This window comes from Mirounga angustirostris, unplaced genomic scaffold, assembly GCF_029215605.1.
Source record: "Mirounga angustirostris isolate CCGP_5_RB_7025 unplaced genomic scaffold, mMirAng1.0.hap1 SCAF_10, whole genome shotgun sequence".
Classification (NCBI taxonomy): Eukaryota; Metazoa; Chordata; class Mammalia; order Carnivora; family Phocidae; genus Mirounga; species Mirounga angustirostris.
In genome coordinates, this window is record NW_026991718.1 from 108,825,365 (window position 1) to 108,841,406 (window position 16,042).

Below are 16,042 nucleotides of genomic sequence, written 5' to 3' on the forward strand. Positions count from 1 at the left end.
CTTCCTGCCTGCTCCATCCGGGCTGGGAGGCTGGGCCCCCACCCCAGGGGGGAGGCGGTCAAGGTGAGGCCTGTCTCAGGTCGCCTGTGCTGTCTGCTCTCCAGCCACCGTCCTGGTCATCACCCCGTCGCACACGCTGCAGGAGGGCACCGGGGCCAACCTGACTTGCAGTGTGAGCCGGGGAGCCTACGGCCCTGCCAACTTCTCCTGGTTCCGGAATGGGGCGCTGTGGGCCCAGGGCCCCCTGGAGACCGTGACGCTGCTGCCCGTGGCCAGATCGGATGCTGCCCTCTATGCCTGCCGCATCCTCGCCGAGGCCGGGGCCCAGCTCTCCGCCCCGGTGGTCCTGAGTGTGCTCTGTGGGTGATGGGCCAGGGCAGGGTTGGGTACTGGGAGGGTGAGGGGGTGCTCAGTGAGGCGGGGAGGGCCGTGCGGGGGCAGAGCATGGCTTGGGCATGGGCAAGGGCAGGCTTGGACTGTGTGTGTGGAGGGGGAGGGGCATAGAGTGTGGCTGTAGCACGGGGGTGAGCTGGACTGGGGGCAGGGGGTGGGTGGCCTGAGCTCTGTCCTGTCTGCAGATCCCCCAGACCCTCCAAAGCTGTCAGCCCTCCTGGACGTGGGCCAGGGCCACGTGGCTGTGTTCATCTGCACTGTGGACAGTCGGCCCGTGGCCCGGCTGGCCCTGTTCCACGGGGAGCGCCTCCTGGCCACCAGCCTGGGGCCCCTGCTCCCATTCCATGGCCGCCTCCAGGTCAAAGCCACAGCCAACTCCCTGCAGCTAGAGGTCCGAGACTTGAGCCTTGGAGACTCTGGAAGCTACCGCTGTGAGGCCACCAATGTCCTCGGATCCACCAATACCTCCCTCTTCTTTCAGGTCCGAGGTGAGTGTCAGTTCTCTATGTGGGTAGGCCCACATGCCCTGGGGGCTGCTCTAGCCAGGCTTTGGGCTGGGTCATGTGGATTTTGGGTAGAGATGTGAGTCTTTTTCAGCCGTGGTTAGGGGAGTTTCTAGCCAGCCAGCAGGCCTCCCTTGGTCTCCAGCTAGATATTTTCCCCTGTAATCGCTGCGGCAACGACTAGAAGGCAGTGGCTATCGCCCGGCGTGGCTGGCTTGCTTGGAGCACTTGCAGAAACTTCTTTTATAGTAATACAGTTTTGTTATATAACAAGAATTTTTAAAAAAGATTTTATCGATTTATTTGACAGAGAGAGACACAGCGAGAGAGGGAATACAAGCAGGGGGAGCGGGAGAGGGAGAAGCAGGCTTCCCGCTGAGCAGGGAGCCCAATGCGGGGCTCGATCCCAGGACCTTGGGATCATGACCTGAGCTAAAGGCAGATGCTTAACAACTGAGCCACCCAGGGCCCCCCCCTTTTTTTAAAGATTTTTTTATTTACTGGACAGAGAGATAGAGAGAGAGCACAAGTAGGCAGAGCAGCAGGCAGAGGGAGAGGGAGAAGCAGGCTTCCCGCTGAGCAGGGAGCCCGATGCAGGGCTCGATCCCAGGACCCCAGGATCACGACCTGAGCTGAAGGCAGACGCTTAATGACTGAGCCACCCAGGCACACACAGCCCCAGTTCTTGGGCTCTCATGACTCGGAGCCTGGGTGCGGAGCTGAGCTGGGGAGGACTCAAGACCACATGGTGACTAGCCTTGGGTCATCCAAGCTGGGTCCAGCTCACTATCAGGACAATGGCCCTTAGCATGACCTAAATCCTTCCCATTTCAGTGCTTTATGGGGTCAAACCAGCATCTGTCAGGAGCTAGCTTGTGCAGGCGCTGTCCCTGACACGGGGTTAGAGGTCACATAAGCTGGGCCTTCTGGTAGGTGAGATATGACTGACAGAGCGAAACTGTAGCTCGAGTTGGTGGGTGGTAAAGGCCAGGACAGACCCAGTGCAGGGGAGTTGGGAGCAGGACAGGAGGAGGCGTGGAGCTGAAGCGGGGCCCTTGGTGGTGGTCTGGTAGGGGGGCTGTGGCTCCAGGACATAGGATTGAGGCCCTGGTATGGACACACACACAGCCCCAGGCTGGGGGGGGAGGGTGTGGGGAGGGCCCTCACCTGCTCTTGGTTTCTCCCTGCAGGAGCCTGGGTCCAGGTGTCACCATCACCCGAGCTCCAGGAGGGCCAGGCCGTGGTCTTGAGCTGCCAGGTGCCCACAGGGGTCCTGGAGGGGACCTCATACCTCTGGTATCAGGATGGCCAGCCCCTCCCGGAGTCAAACTCGGCCACGCTCCGCTTCGCAGCCATTACTCTGCGCCAAGCTGGGGCCTACCATTGCCAGGCCCAGGCTCCAGGCTCAGCCACCATGAGCCTGGCCGCTCCTGTCAGCCTCCACGTGTCCTGTAAGTTTTCATCCTGTCCATGTTTCTTGGGGGGTGAAAGAAACAAGGGCACAGCGGGAGGAGGGGCTGGGGGAGCCCAGGCCCTGGGCACTGCCTCCATGAGAGAGCACTAGATGAGGAACCAGGGGCCCTGACCACTCCCCGCTCCTGTAGATGCCCCTCGCCAGGCCACGCTCACCACCCTGATGGACACAGGCCCTGGGCGACTGGGCCTCCTCCTGTGCCGTGTGAACAGTGACCCTCCAGCCCACTTACGACTGTTCCACGGGGACCACCTCGTGGCCTCCACCCTACAAGGTACAGGGGAGCTGGCAAGCAGCTCTCCCCGGCTGCAGGTGGCTGTGGCCCCCAGCAGGCTACGCCTGGAGATCCACGGTGCAGTGCTGGAGGATGAGGGCGTCTACACCTGCCAGGCCAACAACACCTTGGGCCAGGCCTCAGCCTCTGCCACCTTCGATGCCCAGGGTCAGTGTGAGGGTGTGAGTGTGTGCATGGGTGATTCCTTTAAGAGAAGAGAGGAGACTGGAGAGGGTTCTGGAAGCCTGAGGCACAGGAAGGCGGGCTGAACATAAGGACAGTCTCCGTTCCCAGCCTCCTTTAGGGCAAGCGACTCCAGACTTGGCTCTTATGGAAGAGCCTTTTTTAGAAACAGATGTTTGCCTGGACGTCCAGTGGATAAAGCTAATCAGAAATGGAGGGGGGTGTTCAAGGAGAAAACACCACAGGGCAGGGAGGCTTGCATTCTCCCATGTACCCACTAGGGTCAGGGAGGGCTCAGGGCACCCGGGGGCCCTGCAGAACCCTGCTTGGGACCACCTAAGAGATGGTGAGCTGTTTCCCAAGCTTTACCTCGAGCCCCCAGTAGGGGTGGGCCACCTGTGCCTCCCAGAAGCTGAGGGGCTTCCCTCCCTCATGGAGACAAGTGGCTTGCTTTACATAGCTTCACAGTCTCACTGGTGTCCCCGTGCCCTCCTCCCTCCCCAGCTGTGAGCGTGCAGGTGTGGCCCAGGGCTGTCGTGCAGGAGGGGCAGTTGGTGAACTTGACGTGCCTCGTGTGGACCGCCAACCTGACCCAGCTCACCTACACGTGGTACCGGGATGGGCAGCAACGCCCAGGTGCCCACTCCATCCTTCTGCCCAATGTCACAGTCACAGATGCTGCCTCCTACCGCTGTGGGGTGGTGACTCCGGGCCAGGCACCCCACCTCTCCAGACCTGTCACTCTGGATGTCCTCTGTGAGTTTGGTTGGATGCAGGGTGGGGCAAAAAGGAATGACGGCAGCCCACAGGGATCAAGGGCATGGCCAGAGCCCCAGAGATGTTCAATCCAGGAACTCAGTCCCCATCCATTCGATGAAGCCTGGGACAAGGAGGGCTGAGTCAGGGGTCAGAGGGGATAGGTTCTTCCTGGGCAGAGGAGCATGGCCCCAGATTGGGCAATGGGGGGCCCGTGGGATGGGGAGCCAGGGCCCTCCTGGTTTGAAGGTCACCTGCCAACTGGCCTCCTCATTGCGGTCTCTGAACCGTTTCCTTTGGTGTCCCTGTAGACGCACCCCGCAGCCTGCGCCTGACCTACCTCCTAGAGAGCCGCGGCGGACGGCTGGCCCAGGTACTGTGCACCGTGGACAGCCGCCCGCCCGCCCAGCTGGCCCTCAGCCACGCTGGCCGCCTCCTGGCCTCCTCGACCACAGCCTCTGTCCCCAATGCCCTGCGCCTGGAGTTGTGGGAGCCCGGGCCCAGCGACGAGGGTCTCTACAGCTGCTCCGCCCACAGTCCTCTGGGCCAGGCCAATGCCTCCATGGAGCTGCGGCTAGAGGGTGAGGCCGGGCGGGCCAAGCCCAGCAGGGGAGGAGGGAGCGGCTGTGGTATCTGGTTGGGCCTCGCTGACCCTGGTCTCCCTGGGACAGGTGTGCAGGTGATCCTGGCTCCATCCGCCGCTGTGCCCGAGGGGACCCCCGTCACAGTGACCTGTGAAGACCCTGCTGCCCGCCCACCTGCGCTCTATGCCTGGTACCACAATGCCCATTGGCTGCAGGAGGGGCCAGCCGCCGCCCTCTCGTTCCCGGCGGCCACACGGGCTCACGCGGGTGCCTACTCCTGCCAGGTCCAGGACGCCCAGGGCACCCGCAGCTCCCGGCCCACCGCCCTGCAAGTCTACTGTGAGCCAGGGTCCTTGGCTGGGGGTGCCGAGGCTGAGAGCGGGTGGAGGGCACTTCTGGGCCTTCGTGGGGGTGGACGCAGGACTGTAGCGGACCTCAGATTGGGCAGTTGGGAAAAGAAGGACACAGGTGATGAGAAAAGAGACCCTAGAGTCCTGTGAACCCTGCCTGGGGGAAGCTGCCCACGAGGTGTCACTTCGAGGAAGTGACCTTTTGTCCAGAGGCTTCAGCCTCCCCAGTGCCAGGCAGGTAGGCTGTGGATGGTCCAGGGGTTCCCAACAAGGCCTCCAACTATGTGCTGTCATGTCCCCAGATGCCCCTCGGGATGTTGTCCTGTCATCCTTTCGGGACTCCAGAGTCAGCTCCATGGCTGTGGTGCAGTGTACTGTGGACAGCGAGCCACCCGCTGAGCTGGCCCTGTCCCGCGATGGCAAGGTGCTGGTCACCAGCCCTGGGGTCCACGGCTTGGCATCCGGGACAGGCCACGTCCAGGTGGCCCGCAATGCCCTGCGGCTGCAGGTGCAAGACGTACCCTCAGGTGACAAGGACACCTACGTGTGCACGGCCCACAACTTCCTGGGCTCAGTCAGCACCACAGGGCAGCTGCAGGGAGAAGGTGAGTGGGCGAAGGGGGCGGAGAGGGGGCTCGGGCACAGCGGGGCCATGTTCATATGAGGCATGGCGCTCCCCCAACAGGGCCTGGCTGACCAGAATGGGTAGCTAGAGCCCTGCCCCATCTGACAGCAGTGGCACAGCTCTCCCTGGAGGCAGGTGCCCAGTCTGAGGGGAAGAAACGGCCTCACCCTTGGAGCGGTCCCTGCAGGCATGGAGCTGTAGCAGGATGCCTCGGGTGCAGGGGAGACAGTACCCCGTCCTCACAGAACCCAGGCTGGAGAGGAGGCACAGACCTGCCCTGGGGAAGCCTGGGGTGGGAAGAGAGACACAACCCTACCTTTAGGGGGGCTCAGTGTGAGGGATTAGGTGGAGCCCCACCTTTGGGGAGTCCCATCTGAGAGCAAGATATAGCCCCATCCATCAGAAAGCCCGGTTTGTTAAGAGAGACACACAACCCTGTCCCGGAGGTCCCCAGTGCAAGAGATCTCAGTCTTATGGGAGAGACAATCTCACCTTTGGGGGGCCCAAATCAGAACAGACCTTCCCATAATGCACCGAGGCCTCTCAGATGCCCAGATGCCACCCAGAGGCTCCCTGACCGCCTCCTGGTCCTCGGCCTGCAGGCGTGCGTGTGGTGGCCGAGCCGGGGCTGGACGTGGCTGAGGGTGCACCGCTGAACCTGAGCTGTCGCCTCGCTGGTGGTCCCGGGCCCATGGGCAACTCCACCTTCGCTTGGTTCTGGAATGGCCAGCGACTACACGTGGAGCCTGGGCCCACCCTTGTCTTTGCCCACGTGGCCCGCGCCCAAGCCGGGGCGTACCACTGCCAGGCTGAGCTCCCCAGTGGGGCCACAACTTCTGCTCCAGTCATGCTCCGTGTGCTGTGTGAGTAGGACACCCCCCTCTGCCCCCGGCCTCAGTCTGCCCGAATCTCCCCTGCCCACCTCAGGTCCTCCTCTTCTGTCTGCAAAGAGCAAAGACTTCACAGGGGTGGAGACCTGGGTTGGAGAACTCCCGCTGGCTGCTTGTGGGACCTTGCACATCCCTGCCTGGCTTTCCTCACGTGTAAAATATCAGCCCCCTCGCCCCATGAGGAGTATGGAGAGCGAGTGCACCCGGAGTGCTGGGTCCCTGCTCCATCCCTCGTCCAGGCCCCTCGCAGCATCAGCCAGCCATGGCTGCAGTAACAAGCTACTCCAAATTATGGAGCTTCAAACAACAGCCGTCGTGTTTGCTCACAATTCTGGGGGTCAGCAACTCAGGCCGGGCGTTGCTGGGCAGGTCTTCGGTGGTCTCACCGCCTGTGGCTGCTGTCGTCCAATTGCTGAGCGGAAGCGCGATGGTGGAGGATGGCTGCATCCTCGCGGCTGGCAGCTGGGGCTGGCCTGGGCTTCCCACATGGTTGTGTTTGTAGGAGGGCCGAAGCAGTGAGGCCCCTTGAGGCCTAGCCCTGAAGTCACATAATGTCACTTCTGCTTTCCAGTGGTCAGAGCAAGTCACAGATCAAGGAGTGGAGGAATAGGCTCTTATCTGTTAGTGCAGCGAGCTGCAGGGTCATCCTGCGTGGGGCCCGGGAGGGGAGGAGTTGGCACTGGTTTTCTGCAATCATCATGCCCCTCTGTGTTCCCACAGACCCTCCCAAGATGCCCACCATGACGGTCTTCGTGGAGCCTGAGGGTGGCATCCAGGGCATCCTGGACTGCCGAGTGGACAGCGAGCCCCTAGCCAGTCTGAGCCTCCACCTCGGCAGTAGGCTGGTGGCCTCTAGCCAGCCCCACAGGGCTCCTGCAGAACCACACATCCGTGTCACGGCCACCGCCAATGCCCTGAGGGTGGACATGGAGGAGCTGAGGACCAGTGACCAGGGCGAATACGTGTGCTTTGCCTCCAATGCCCTGGGCTCTGCGTCTGCTTCTACCTACTTCGGAACCAGAGGTGGGGGGTCCATCTCCCAGGCCCCTCTGTAGAGAGGCCTAGCTCTCCCGTCCAAAGGCTTCCTTCTGAGGTCTTCCCTGAATCCTTTCTGCTGTAGTCAGTTTATCCGACTAGTCTAGACTGGTTGCTTGAAGCGCTGTTGCGTGGGAAAGCTTCTGAGATAAAGTGAGGGCTAGAATAGTTTTCATCTTGGAGGGGGGAGCATCGGAGGCCTGGATCCACAGCTGCCCCCTGAGCCTCTCACCCTTGTATTCCAGCCTTGCACCGCCTGCATCTGTTCCAGAAGCTACTCTGGGTCCTGGGGCTGCTGGTGGGCCTCCTCTTCCTGTTGTTGGGCCTGGGGGCCTGGTATGCCTGGAGGTGGGTTCAGAGCTGGGGGGTGGATGGGGTTACCTTGCCCTCCCCCCTTGCCCTCAACATTCCCTCATGTCTCTCTTACCAGATGCACAGGCTCCATACTTCCTAGCCTGACCCTCTTCCTCCCACAGCTCCAAATTTGGGAATTGCTTCTAGAATCACCTTTAAATCCATCTTGCTGTAGTTTTCTTTCTTTATCTGGACCCCACCTGTGTAAAGAAAGGGCTGGGAGGGAAGGAAGAAAGATAAGGTCCCCCACTCCCCACCAGGCTCCCACCGCTCTGTTCAGGGAGCAGTCTGGGGCTAAGGACTTGGGGTCGGGGGAGGGAATGGGGGTAGGCAGGGGGAGGGTAGAGGCCTTCTGAGTCCAATCTTGTTGTTGCAGGAGGCATTTTTATAAGCTGAGCATGGGTGAGAATTTGGTGGAGATGACTTCTCCGAAGGAGACCATGCAGGTATCCATCAGCCATGCGGGCCCAGGCAGACACGATGCCCGGCTAACCCACCGTGCGGGGCTGGCGCCTAGAGACCGCTCTCATATATAGGATGGCCCCTGGGACTAGGGGGAGACTGGGGAGAGAATACAGAGAACCAGGGACCCCTGGAAAGACAGGGAAGCCACATTCTAAATGGAGCACCCAACAGTCACGTGTTTGCTCGCCGGGGACTCCGGGCATACAGTAGGCCAGTGTGACTGCTGGCTTCTCTGTGGGAGCTGCTGGTGGGGTGACTGGGGCAGACGTTCTGAACGTAGCAGTTTCACTTCAACTTCCAAGACACATCTTGGAACACAGAACCCCACCTGTGTTTTGGGTTCTCTCTTCCCCACTCCAGAGTGTGCCCATCATCTGGGCGGGGGTGAAAGTCTGTTTTCCCTTCCCTGTGATGTGTCCCCTTTTGCAGATCATCCAGTGGGTGGGCCAGGGCTCGCAGCCTCATTGCCATCCAGGCACGGGCTCACCAGTCCCCTTGGGACCCCCACCCAAGGATTGGGGTCTAGGGAATGCCCTCCAGAGTTTGAGGTCAGGGAATGAGAGCTCCCAGAGTCCTCCTTGTAACCAGAATTTTCTCTGTGGGAAGCTCATTGATCCTGATGCAGCCACAGGTGGGACCTTGTCCAGTGCTCTGCCCCTGGGCTGACCTGTGACACTGTCTACCCTCAGGAGGAGGAGGTCACCAGAAACGGTGATGACTTGAGCCTCATGAACAAGGCTGCATTGAATCCCGACTGCCTCTGTGGAAACAACTCTACAACATCTGATTTTCAATGACCTGGTTCCAAACCTCTTGCCAAGAAAAATGGGCGTTGAGAGTGGAGGTGAACCCTAATTTACCCAGGAGGGTGATGACCCTGGGGCACTCTGAGGAGAAACGAGTCATGGTCATGTTGTCTACTTGCCTTTTCCTTTTCTCTGGATCTGATCTCTCCCTTTACCTTCCAATGGACCGCCCCTCACATCTTTTTCCTCCAAGCCCACCCTGGACTTTTTGGATGGGTTAGAAAAGAAGAGGAGCTTCCTATATCCTCACAGGCTGGCAAAAGCACTCTGTAGTAACTGGAATAGAAGTTAGGCTGCTCTAACGAGAGACCAAATACAGTAACTTCAACATGAGGGAATTTTATTTTTCTCTCCATACTAATCTGGGTATGCTATGGTAGTTTAAGGCGTCAGAATACTGGATCCTTCTATCTTATTTTTCTCCAACCCTGCAATGTTACCTTTGATTGTGAGGTTCATGGTGGCCCCACTGTGTTCACATTCCCTCCAGCAAGAAGAGGAAGTTGAAGGCATACCCATTCCCATTGTGGACACAACCCAGAAGTTGCGGGTCATTTCCACTCACTCCCCGTTGGCTAGAGTTGAGTCACGTGGCCATCTCAAGCTGCAAGGGGTTCTGAGAAATACAGTTTTTATTCTATTTCCAAAGAATTCCCAACCATGGACTCATCCCTGAGACTTCTGACATTGGTGGGAATGCTGCCAGCAAGCCACATTTTTAGTGCCCATTTCCTGAAGGCCAGGACATGTCCCTGGTCATTCTGTTCATGGGCTTCCCAGAGGAGGGAGTCTCTCTCACACATTAAGACCGAGGAAATCAAGATGTTCTGGTGCTCCCTAGGAAGAGGGTATGCCAGGCAATGGGGTTGCCTGAACAGGCATTTTATCAGGCCCCTGGAAGAAGAGGGGTCCCCATTCCTGTCCCCAGGGAGCGTGGAGAGCATCCTTATTTCTGCTCCAGGTACAGCCCTCTCCGTGATCAAGTGGGCTCACTCGGTCTTGTGTGCCAGGGGCTGTTAAGTGGAATGAGGGTCACAAAGAAGGAATGACTTGCTCCCATGACGTCAGTGCCTGAGAGGAGGCAGTTCTTGGGTGGGTTAGTGCCTCCCCTCACAGCCTGGTGGCAGATGGAAGGAGGTGCAAAGAGCCTGCATGGAATTTGGGTTGAGAAACCTGGAGGGTAGTGGGGAGTTGTCAGAGGGGCTAACAGGTTGGGAAGAAATTGGAGGCTGAGTAAGCTCCATGTAACACGGCCGGGAGCTTCCTGGCCCCAGGTCCCATTCCTTGTAGTGCCTGATTGCCAGACTCTTCCTGGGAGCCTGTCTGGCATGTCCACCCAATAAACATCCATCCTATGACGTAACTGGAGTGAGTCTCCTTCTTGCAACCCAAACGGCTGCACTGGGACACGGAAGATCTAACTGTGAATGCAGCTCATTCTGGGAGACTGCCTGCTGGAGGTGGTCAGCAAGTGCAAATTACATGACATTTGCCACAAACTACCTATGCTCAAGAGATGGGTGCTCCTTCCTGCTCCGTGAGGCTCTAGGTGCTGCTCACCGACTCTGGCCACATCACCAGCACCTTGCTTGGCACGCAGTACGTGAGCACTTAGTAAGCACTGGTTTTTCTGCATTGTTGTCCAGGGGGGTGGGGCGGGGGTGGAAAGTGTGCACCCAAATGGGTGTCCCCAAATGGGACAGAGACAGAGCAAGCCAAATGCAGCCAGATGTTCTTAGGCTGTCCAGGGAAGAGAGGGTGCGGGGAGGATTGCTTCTGCGCATCTCCAAGGGGACATAGGTCCACCTGGGATTGGAAGGTTCTCAGAGGGGTTAGTTGTGACCCCCCTCAGAGGTCTGAGGCACCTCAAGACTTTTGAAATAAACTTTTAATTCAAGTGTGACACACATACAGAAAACCACACACACTGTAAGTATACATCTCGGTGACTTTCCGAAAAGTGATCAAGCCCATGTAACCAGCACCCAGATCAAGAAACAGACCATTACCAGCACCCCGGAGTCTCCCTTGAGCTCCCTCCCAGTTGCAAGCCCCCTGAAGTTAACTTCTATCTTGCTATCTAACACCAGGGATTTGACTGGCCTGTTTTTGAATTTTATGTAAATGGAATCATATAGAATGTCCAATGACTTTGGAAAACTGTGTCACATTATCTATTAAAGCGGAAGCACTTCTGCCCTATGACCCTGAAATTCCACCCCTGGGTAGCTACGCCAAAGGATGAAGGGCTCTATCCACTGTGAGGCTTGTAGGAGAATGTTTACAGTCACCCTGTTCTGGGTCATTCTTCAGAATGTGTCTTGTTTACAGATGGTGGATGTCACCCAAATTACGTGAGCACTTCAAAGATTTAACTCTCCCTGGTTAGCCTTCTTCCCAGGACGCTCTCCAGTGTCCCTCGGGAGAGTGACTCCAGCAAAGCCACTTGAGACATCATCTTTCCCACAGCGGCTACTTGTGGGATCCATCTTCTCAACTTTGGTCCAGTGGCCCCATACCCTCCATGGCAACCTCCAAATAAATAGCTGCTCTGAGATTTCCGCAGAAAATTCCTCAGATATACTTGGACATAGCCCATCCGGGTTGGGAAGGCATCCACTTTGCAAGGATGACTCCAACCCCCACCCACCTTGTTTTATTAGCACTGACTGTGTGCCCGACCCTGTGCCAGGCAGTAAACAAAGACAGCCCCAGACCCCATGGAGCTCAGGATCTGGGGGGAGAGAGACAAGGAAATGGGCAGGGAGAAGTATATGCAGGGGATAGAAACCAGGCTTTAGGTCAGGAAGGACCCCTTGACAAACAGGCACCAAAGCCTATGTCTGCAGTGGGAATAGGGGCTCACCAGTTTGCTATTTTCTTGCCCGAGAGGACCCTGATGTCCACAGTGAAGCCTCCCCTCCGTGTTCAGAGCCTGGCCGCTCGAGGAGTCTGTTCTGCTTCCCCGGCCCCCAGCTCAGTTAGGGCTCAAGCCACCTCCATGTCCTCACTTGTCAGACTGCACATTTGGTGTTGTCCCATCTCTGTGATTTCTGGGGCTCTCTTAGCTGCCTCTCTCTTCTTCCTCTTCAGGACTCCTTTACCATGGTTAGGACTGTGTCTCCATAATTTCCCCTTCCTCGAGATCCACGTTTTGTTTTGGATCTCCAGTTGTGCTCCTGGTTAAAGATGGAAGCCTAGATCTCCCTGTCCACCCCGACTCTTCCCCAAGTCCTCCCTAAAAGAAGAGATAGCCAAATGCACCCAGGGTGTGATAAGATGCTTTGCTTTCTGCCCTCCATCCCCCTGCTCATGTAGCAGGAGGATCAGGTGGCCTCTGCTGCTGGTGGCACCCATGGTGACCCCATTTACTCATCCCCAGAGGGAGGGGTTGATGTCTCTCCAGCCTGCCCATACTGGAGCCCCCAGCATGACCGCCTATGTCTATATTAGGTCTGGTTCCCCAAGATGAGGTTCCATGTGATGTCAGTCTGTGCTCTAAGGGGGAACTCATTAAATGGACGAAAGGAGCAAGACAGGCGAAGGCAGGAAGCTGGGGACACACGCACACAAATGTCCACAGTAACATCTCAAAACTAGGAACCACCCTAATGTCCAGCAACAAGAGAAGCAATGAAAAAAATGTTATATTCACACAATCAGATGCTAGTTAGCAATGAAAATAACTGAACTAAGCCACACACAAAAGCTGAATGCATTTCACAAACTGTGAAAAATATTTGCAACTCACATTCCAGACAAATCTCCCTTATATATATAAAGAGTTCCTTCAAGTTGCTACGAGAAAGACCAACAGCTCAGTAGAAACATGATTCAGGGAGCAAGACATACAAATGGCTCTTAAATGTTTGAACAGTTATTCAAGCTCACTGCTAGGAGGAATGCAAATTAAGACTGCACTTTCAGGGCGCCTGGGTGGCTCAGTTGGTTAAGCGACTGCCTTCGGCTCAGGTCATGATCCTGGAGTCCCGGGATCGAGTCCCGCATCAGGCTCCCTGCTCATCAGGGAGTCTGCTTCTCCTTCTGACCTTCCCCTCTCTCATGCTCTCTCTCTATCTCATTCTCTCTCTCAAATAAATAAATAAAATCTTTAAAAAAAAAAAAAAGACTGCACTTTCACCTTCAGACATGCGTGTCATGGTTTGAGAACTGTGTTGGTAAGGTTGTGGGCAAAGGGGCACTCTAGATATTGCTGGCACGACTGTAAATTGGCACAAATTGAAGGGCAATTTAAGTGTATCCTCCCAAGTCATAAAAACACATCTTTTGACCCAGGAGTCCCATTTGTAGGAAATCATCTCACAAATGAGTTTATGTATAAAATTATCCATCACAGGGACACCTGGGTGGCTCAGACGGTTAAGTGGCTGCCTTCAGCTCAGGTCATGATCCCAGGGTCCTGGGATCGAGCCCCGCATTGGGCTCCGTGCTGAGCAGGGAGCCTGCTTCTCCCTCTCCCTCTGCCTGCCGCTCCCCCTGCTTGTACTCTCTCTCTGTCAAATAAAAAATTAAAAAATCTTTAAAAAAATAAAAAAGAAAATTATCCATCACAGCATGGTTTGCAATAGCAGAAGGGCTGGAAACCATTTATATGCCCAAGAGGGGACCATACGAATGAGTGGCAGCATTCAACTATAAAAAATGGTGGGGACGCGCACCCACTGGAATAACTAAAATTAAAAAGATTGACAACACTAAGTGCTGACGAGGATGTGGAGGAAACAGAACTCTCCTACACTGGTGGTGGGAATGCAAAATGGTACACTCGCTTTGGAAACTAGTTTCTTTCAAACTTAAATATGCCCTTTTGCCATGTGACCCTGCCCTTCTACTTCTGGGTCTTCACGGATGAGAAATGAGAAATGAAAACATAGATTCATACAAAAACTTCGCAGAAATTGTGTAGCAGCTGCATGTAGGAGAGTCTCACGCTGGAAAAGACCCCAAATGCCTGACTGGAGAATAGAGAAAGCGTGCTTCCCTCAGCCCATGGAACATACTCGGCACTACAAGAGGAAACCATGTCAATGAATCTCAAAAACATAGAGGGAAGAAAGCCAGACACAAAGAGTACATGCTTTACAACAACATTTATATGAAGTTCTGGAATAGGCAAAACTTAACGTATAGACACAAAGCAGATCAAAGGTTGCCTGGGGGGCTGGGAGTGGGAGAGAGTAACTGGGGAGGGGCACAGGGGAACTTTTTGGGGGCGATGGAAATTGAAGCCAGCATCCACCTTGTCAGTGCAGGTGAAAGAGTGAACACTAGAGGTCTTATTGCCTCCAGGCATGGCTGGACTGGACCAGCCAAGGAACCTCCAGGAATGCAACCCCGCTAGCTTACAAGTAGTTAATCAGCACTACCCTAAGGATATTATTACCGGATGTACCTAATGAAACCTCTACCATAAAGAACAAATATACTTTTCAGATTCCAAGTCTCTTGAGATGAAAAAGACCTCCCAGGGGACTGGACGAAATGGCACCAGGGCACCTGCTAACATGACCTCCTGGGCCTCCAGTCAATGACACCCACCTTCTCAGGACAGCCCTACCCCAAATTTTGCCCTTAGAAACCTTCACTTGCAAGCCATTGGGGAGTTTGGGACTTTCGAGCCTTAGTTTCCCATTTTCCTGGGTGGTGCCATACCAGTAAATAGCTTATCTTTTTTCACTGCAAAAGCTCAGTGTCAGTTTTATTGGCCTGCTGCCCATAGGGTGGACAAACTCTCCTACCTGGTTTGGTTACAGAACTTTGTATCTGGATTATGGTGGTGATTACAAAGGTGTATGAATTTATCAAATTCATCTAACTGGATACTTAGAACAGGTGCCCTTTATTTTTAAAGATTTTATTTATTTATTTGAGATAGTACGAGCAGGGAGGAGGGGCAGAGGGAGAGGGAGAAGCAGGCTCTCCACTGAGGAGGGAGCCCGACCCAGGGCTGGATCCCAGGACCCCCGAGTAGCCACCCAAGCACCCCCAGGTGCACTTTATTGTATGTAAATTATATCTTAATAAAGTTAACTTAAAAACCTGAAGTAGTAATAATAGGATAATAGTAATAACCATAAGACCACTCTAAATGCACTGATATGAAGGATCTCCAAAGTGTCGTAAGTGGGGGAAAAAGTGCAGAGAAATGTTAATCAGAGAAAAAAATAGGTCTGTATTGTCTTGGGTGTGCATAAAATAATCGAAAACCTACACAAGAAGCTAAGGATAGTGGTTTAGCGTTGGTTGGGGGATGTGGGTTGAGAGGGACAGAAAAGGGAGGGATGATCTCTTAACATCTTAGACTTTTGATGTTTGAATCAGAACAAACAGCGAGGTTTCCCTCGCTGCTGGAACTCTTCCTAAGGGAACCTCCGCATTTGTTCTCAAAAACAAATAGATTTGCTTAAAAGCTAACATCCCTTGTGGGGCACCTGGGTGGCTCAGTCCGTTGAACGACTGACTCTTGGTTTCAAGTCAGGTCATGATGTCTGCTAGTGAGATTGAGCCTAGGCTCCCCGCTCAGCCGGGAGTCCGCTTGAGATTTCCTTTCCCTCTCCCTCCTCCTCTGAATCCCCCCCCAAACAAACAAACTAACAAATAAAATCTTCAAAAAAAGTTAACATCTCTCACTATCAGAACACCGTGTACTCGCTCTCCGAATTTACTCAGTACACAAACCTTTTAAAAAAGAAACAGATGTTGCCAAAGCAGAAAGCAGAAAGGATCCCCCACGTCTGGGAGTCCGTGGCTTTGTGCAATTGTTCCCTCTGGCCACCACCAGGGACTAGGGCTGCCCCCGCCCCCACAGGGGCTGGCGGCCACCGCACGGCGGCCCCCGGCGAGCTCCGGGCCGCACCTGCTCCTCGCGGGCGCCCGCCCCCCTTCTCCTAGGCCCACTTCCGCCGGGTTCGGACCAGGGCCCCCTCTGGGCAGGCTTGGGGAGCAGGCGGGGACAGAGGTCCGCCCAGGGGACGGCGGCGGCGGCGGGGGGCGCTCCCTGCGCAGACCCGAGGCGCAGCAGGCGGCCCCCGCCCTGGTCTCTCCCCCACGCACCCCCAGGGGCCCTCACAGGCCCTGCCGAGGGGCCCCCCCCTCCCCTCTCCAGCCCTGCTCCGCCCCCGCGGGGAGAGGGCGCGGGGACCTACCCGGCGGCTGGGCGCTGGCGGAGCCCCGAGGGGCCGCACGGATTCCGCCGGCCCTGCTCCTGCGCTTAGACGGCCGCTCCGGCTCCCCCTCCCCGAGGGCGCGCGGGGTCGGGCGGCAGGGCTTGGGGGGGCCCCGTGCGGGGTGGCGCGGGAGCGGCGGGAGGCTGCGGGCCGGCTGCCCGGG

The 16,042-nt window shown here is 56.2% G+C and overlaps 1 protein-coding gene and 1 long non-coding RNA gene across 3 annotated transcripts in view; one reads left to right on the forward strand and one right to left on the reverse strand.

Moving 5' to 3' along the window:
- Positions 1-10,050, forward strand: part of SIGLEC1 (sialic acid binding Ig like lectin 1) — a 22,825-nt gene extending 12,775 nt beyond the window's left edge. For both annotated transcript variants that reach the window (XM_045885471.3, XM_064572876.1), the window contains 13 exons: positions 105-359; positions 579-881; positions 2,087-2,347; positions 2,501-2,812; positions 3,332-3,583; positions 3,895-4,164; positions 4,255-4,506; positions 4,820-5,122; positions 5,745-6,005; positions 6,753-7,055; positions 7,313-7,415; positions 7,798-7,867; positions 8,576-10,050. In XM_045885471.3, coding sequence (XP_045741427.1) covers positions 105-359; positions 579-881; positions 2,087-2,347; positions 2,501-2,812; positions 3,332-3,583; positions 3,895-4,164; positions 4,255-4,506; positions 4,820-5,122; positions 5,745-6,005; positions 6,753-7,055; positions 7,313-7,415; positions 7,798-7,867; positions 8,576-8,683 — 3,053 coding nt within the window. In that variant the 3' untranslated portion in view covers positions 8,684-10,050. The remainder of the gene's footprint in view (positions 1-104; positions 360-578; positions 882-2,086; positions 2,348-2,500; positions 2,813-3,331; positions 3,584-3,894; positions 4,165-4,254; positions 4,507-4,819; positions 5,123-5,744; positions 6,006-6,752; positions 7,056-7,312; positions 7,416-7,797; positions 7,868-8,575) is intronic.
- Positions 1,185-15,997, reverse strand: LOC135361793 (uncharacterized). Its single transcript, XR_010405796.1, has 2 exons — positions 15,859-15,997; positions 1,185-7,637 (listed from the first exon to the last, which is right to left on the reverse strand). It is a non-coding gene; the product is annotated as an uncharacterized LOC135361793 (long non-coding RNA).
- Between the last annotated feature and the right edge of the window lie 45 nt (positions 15,998-16,042).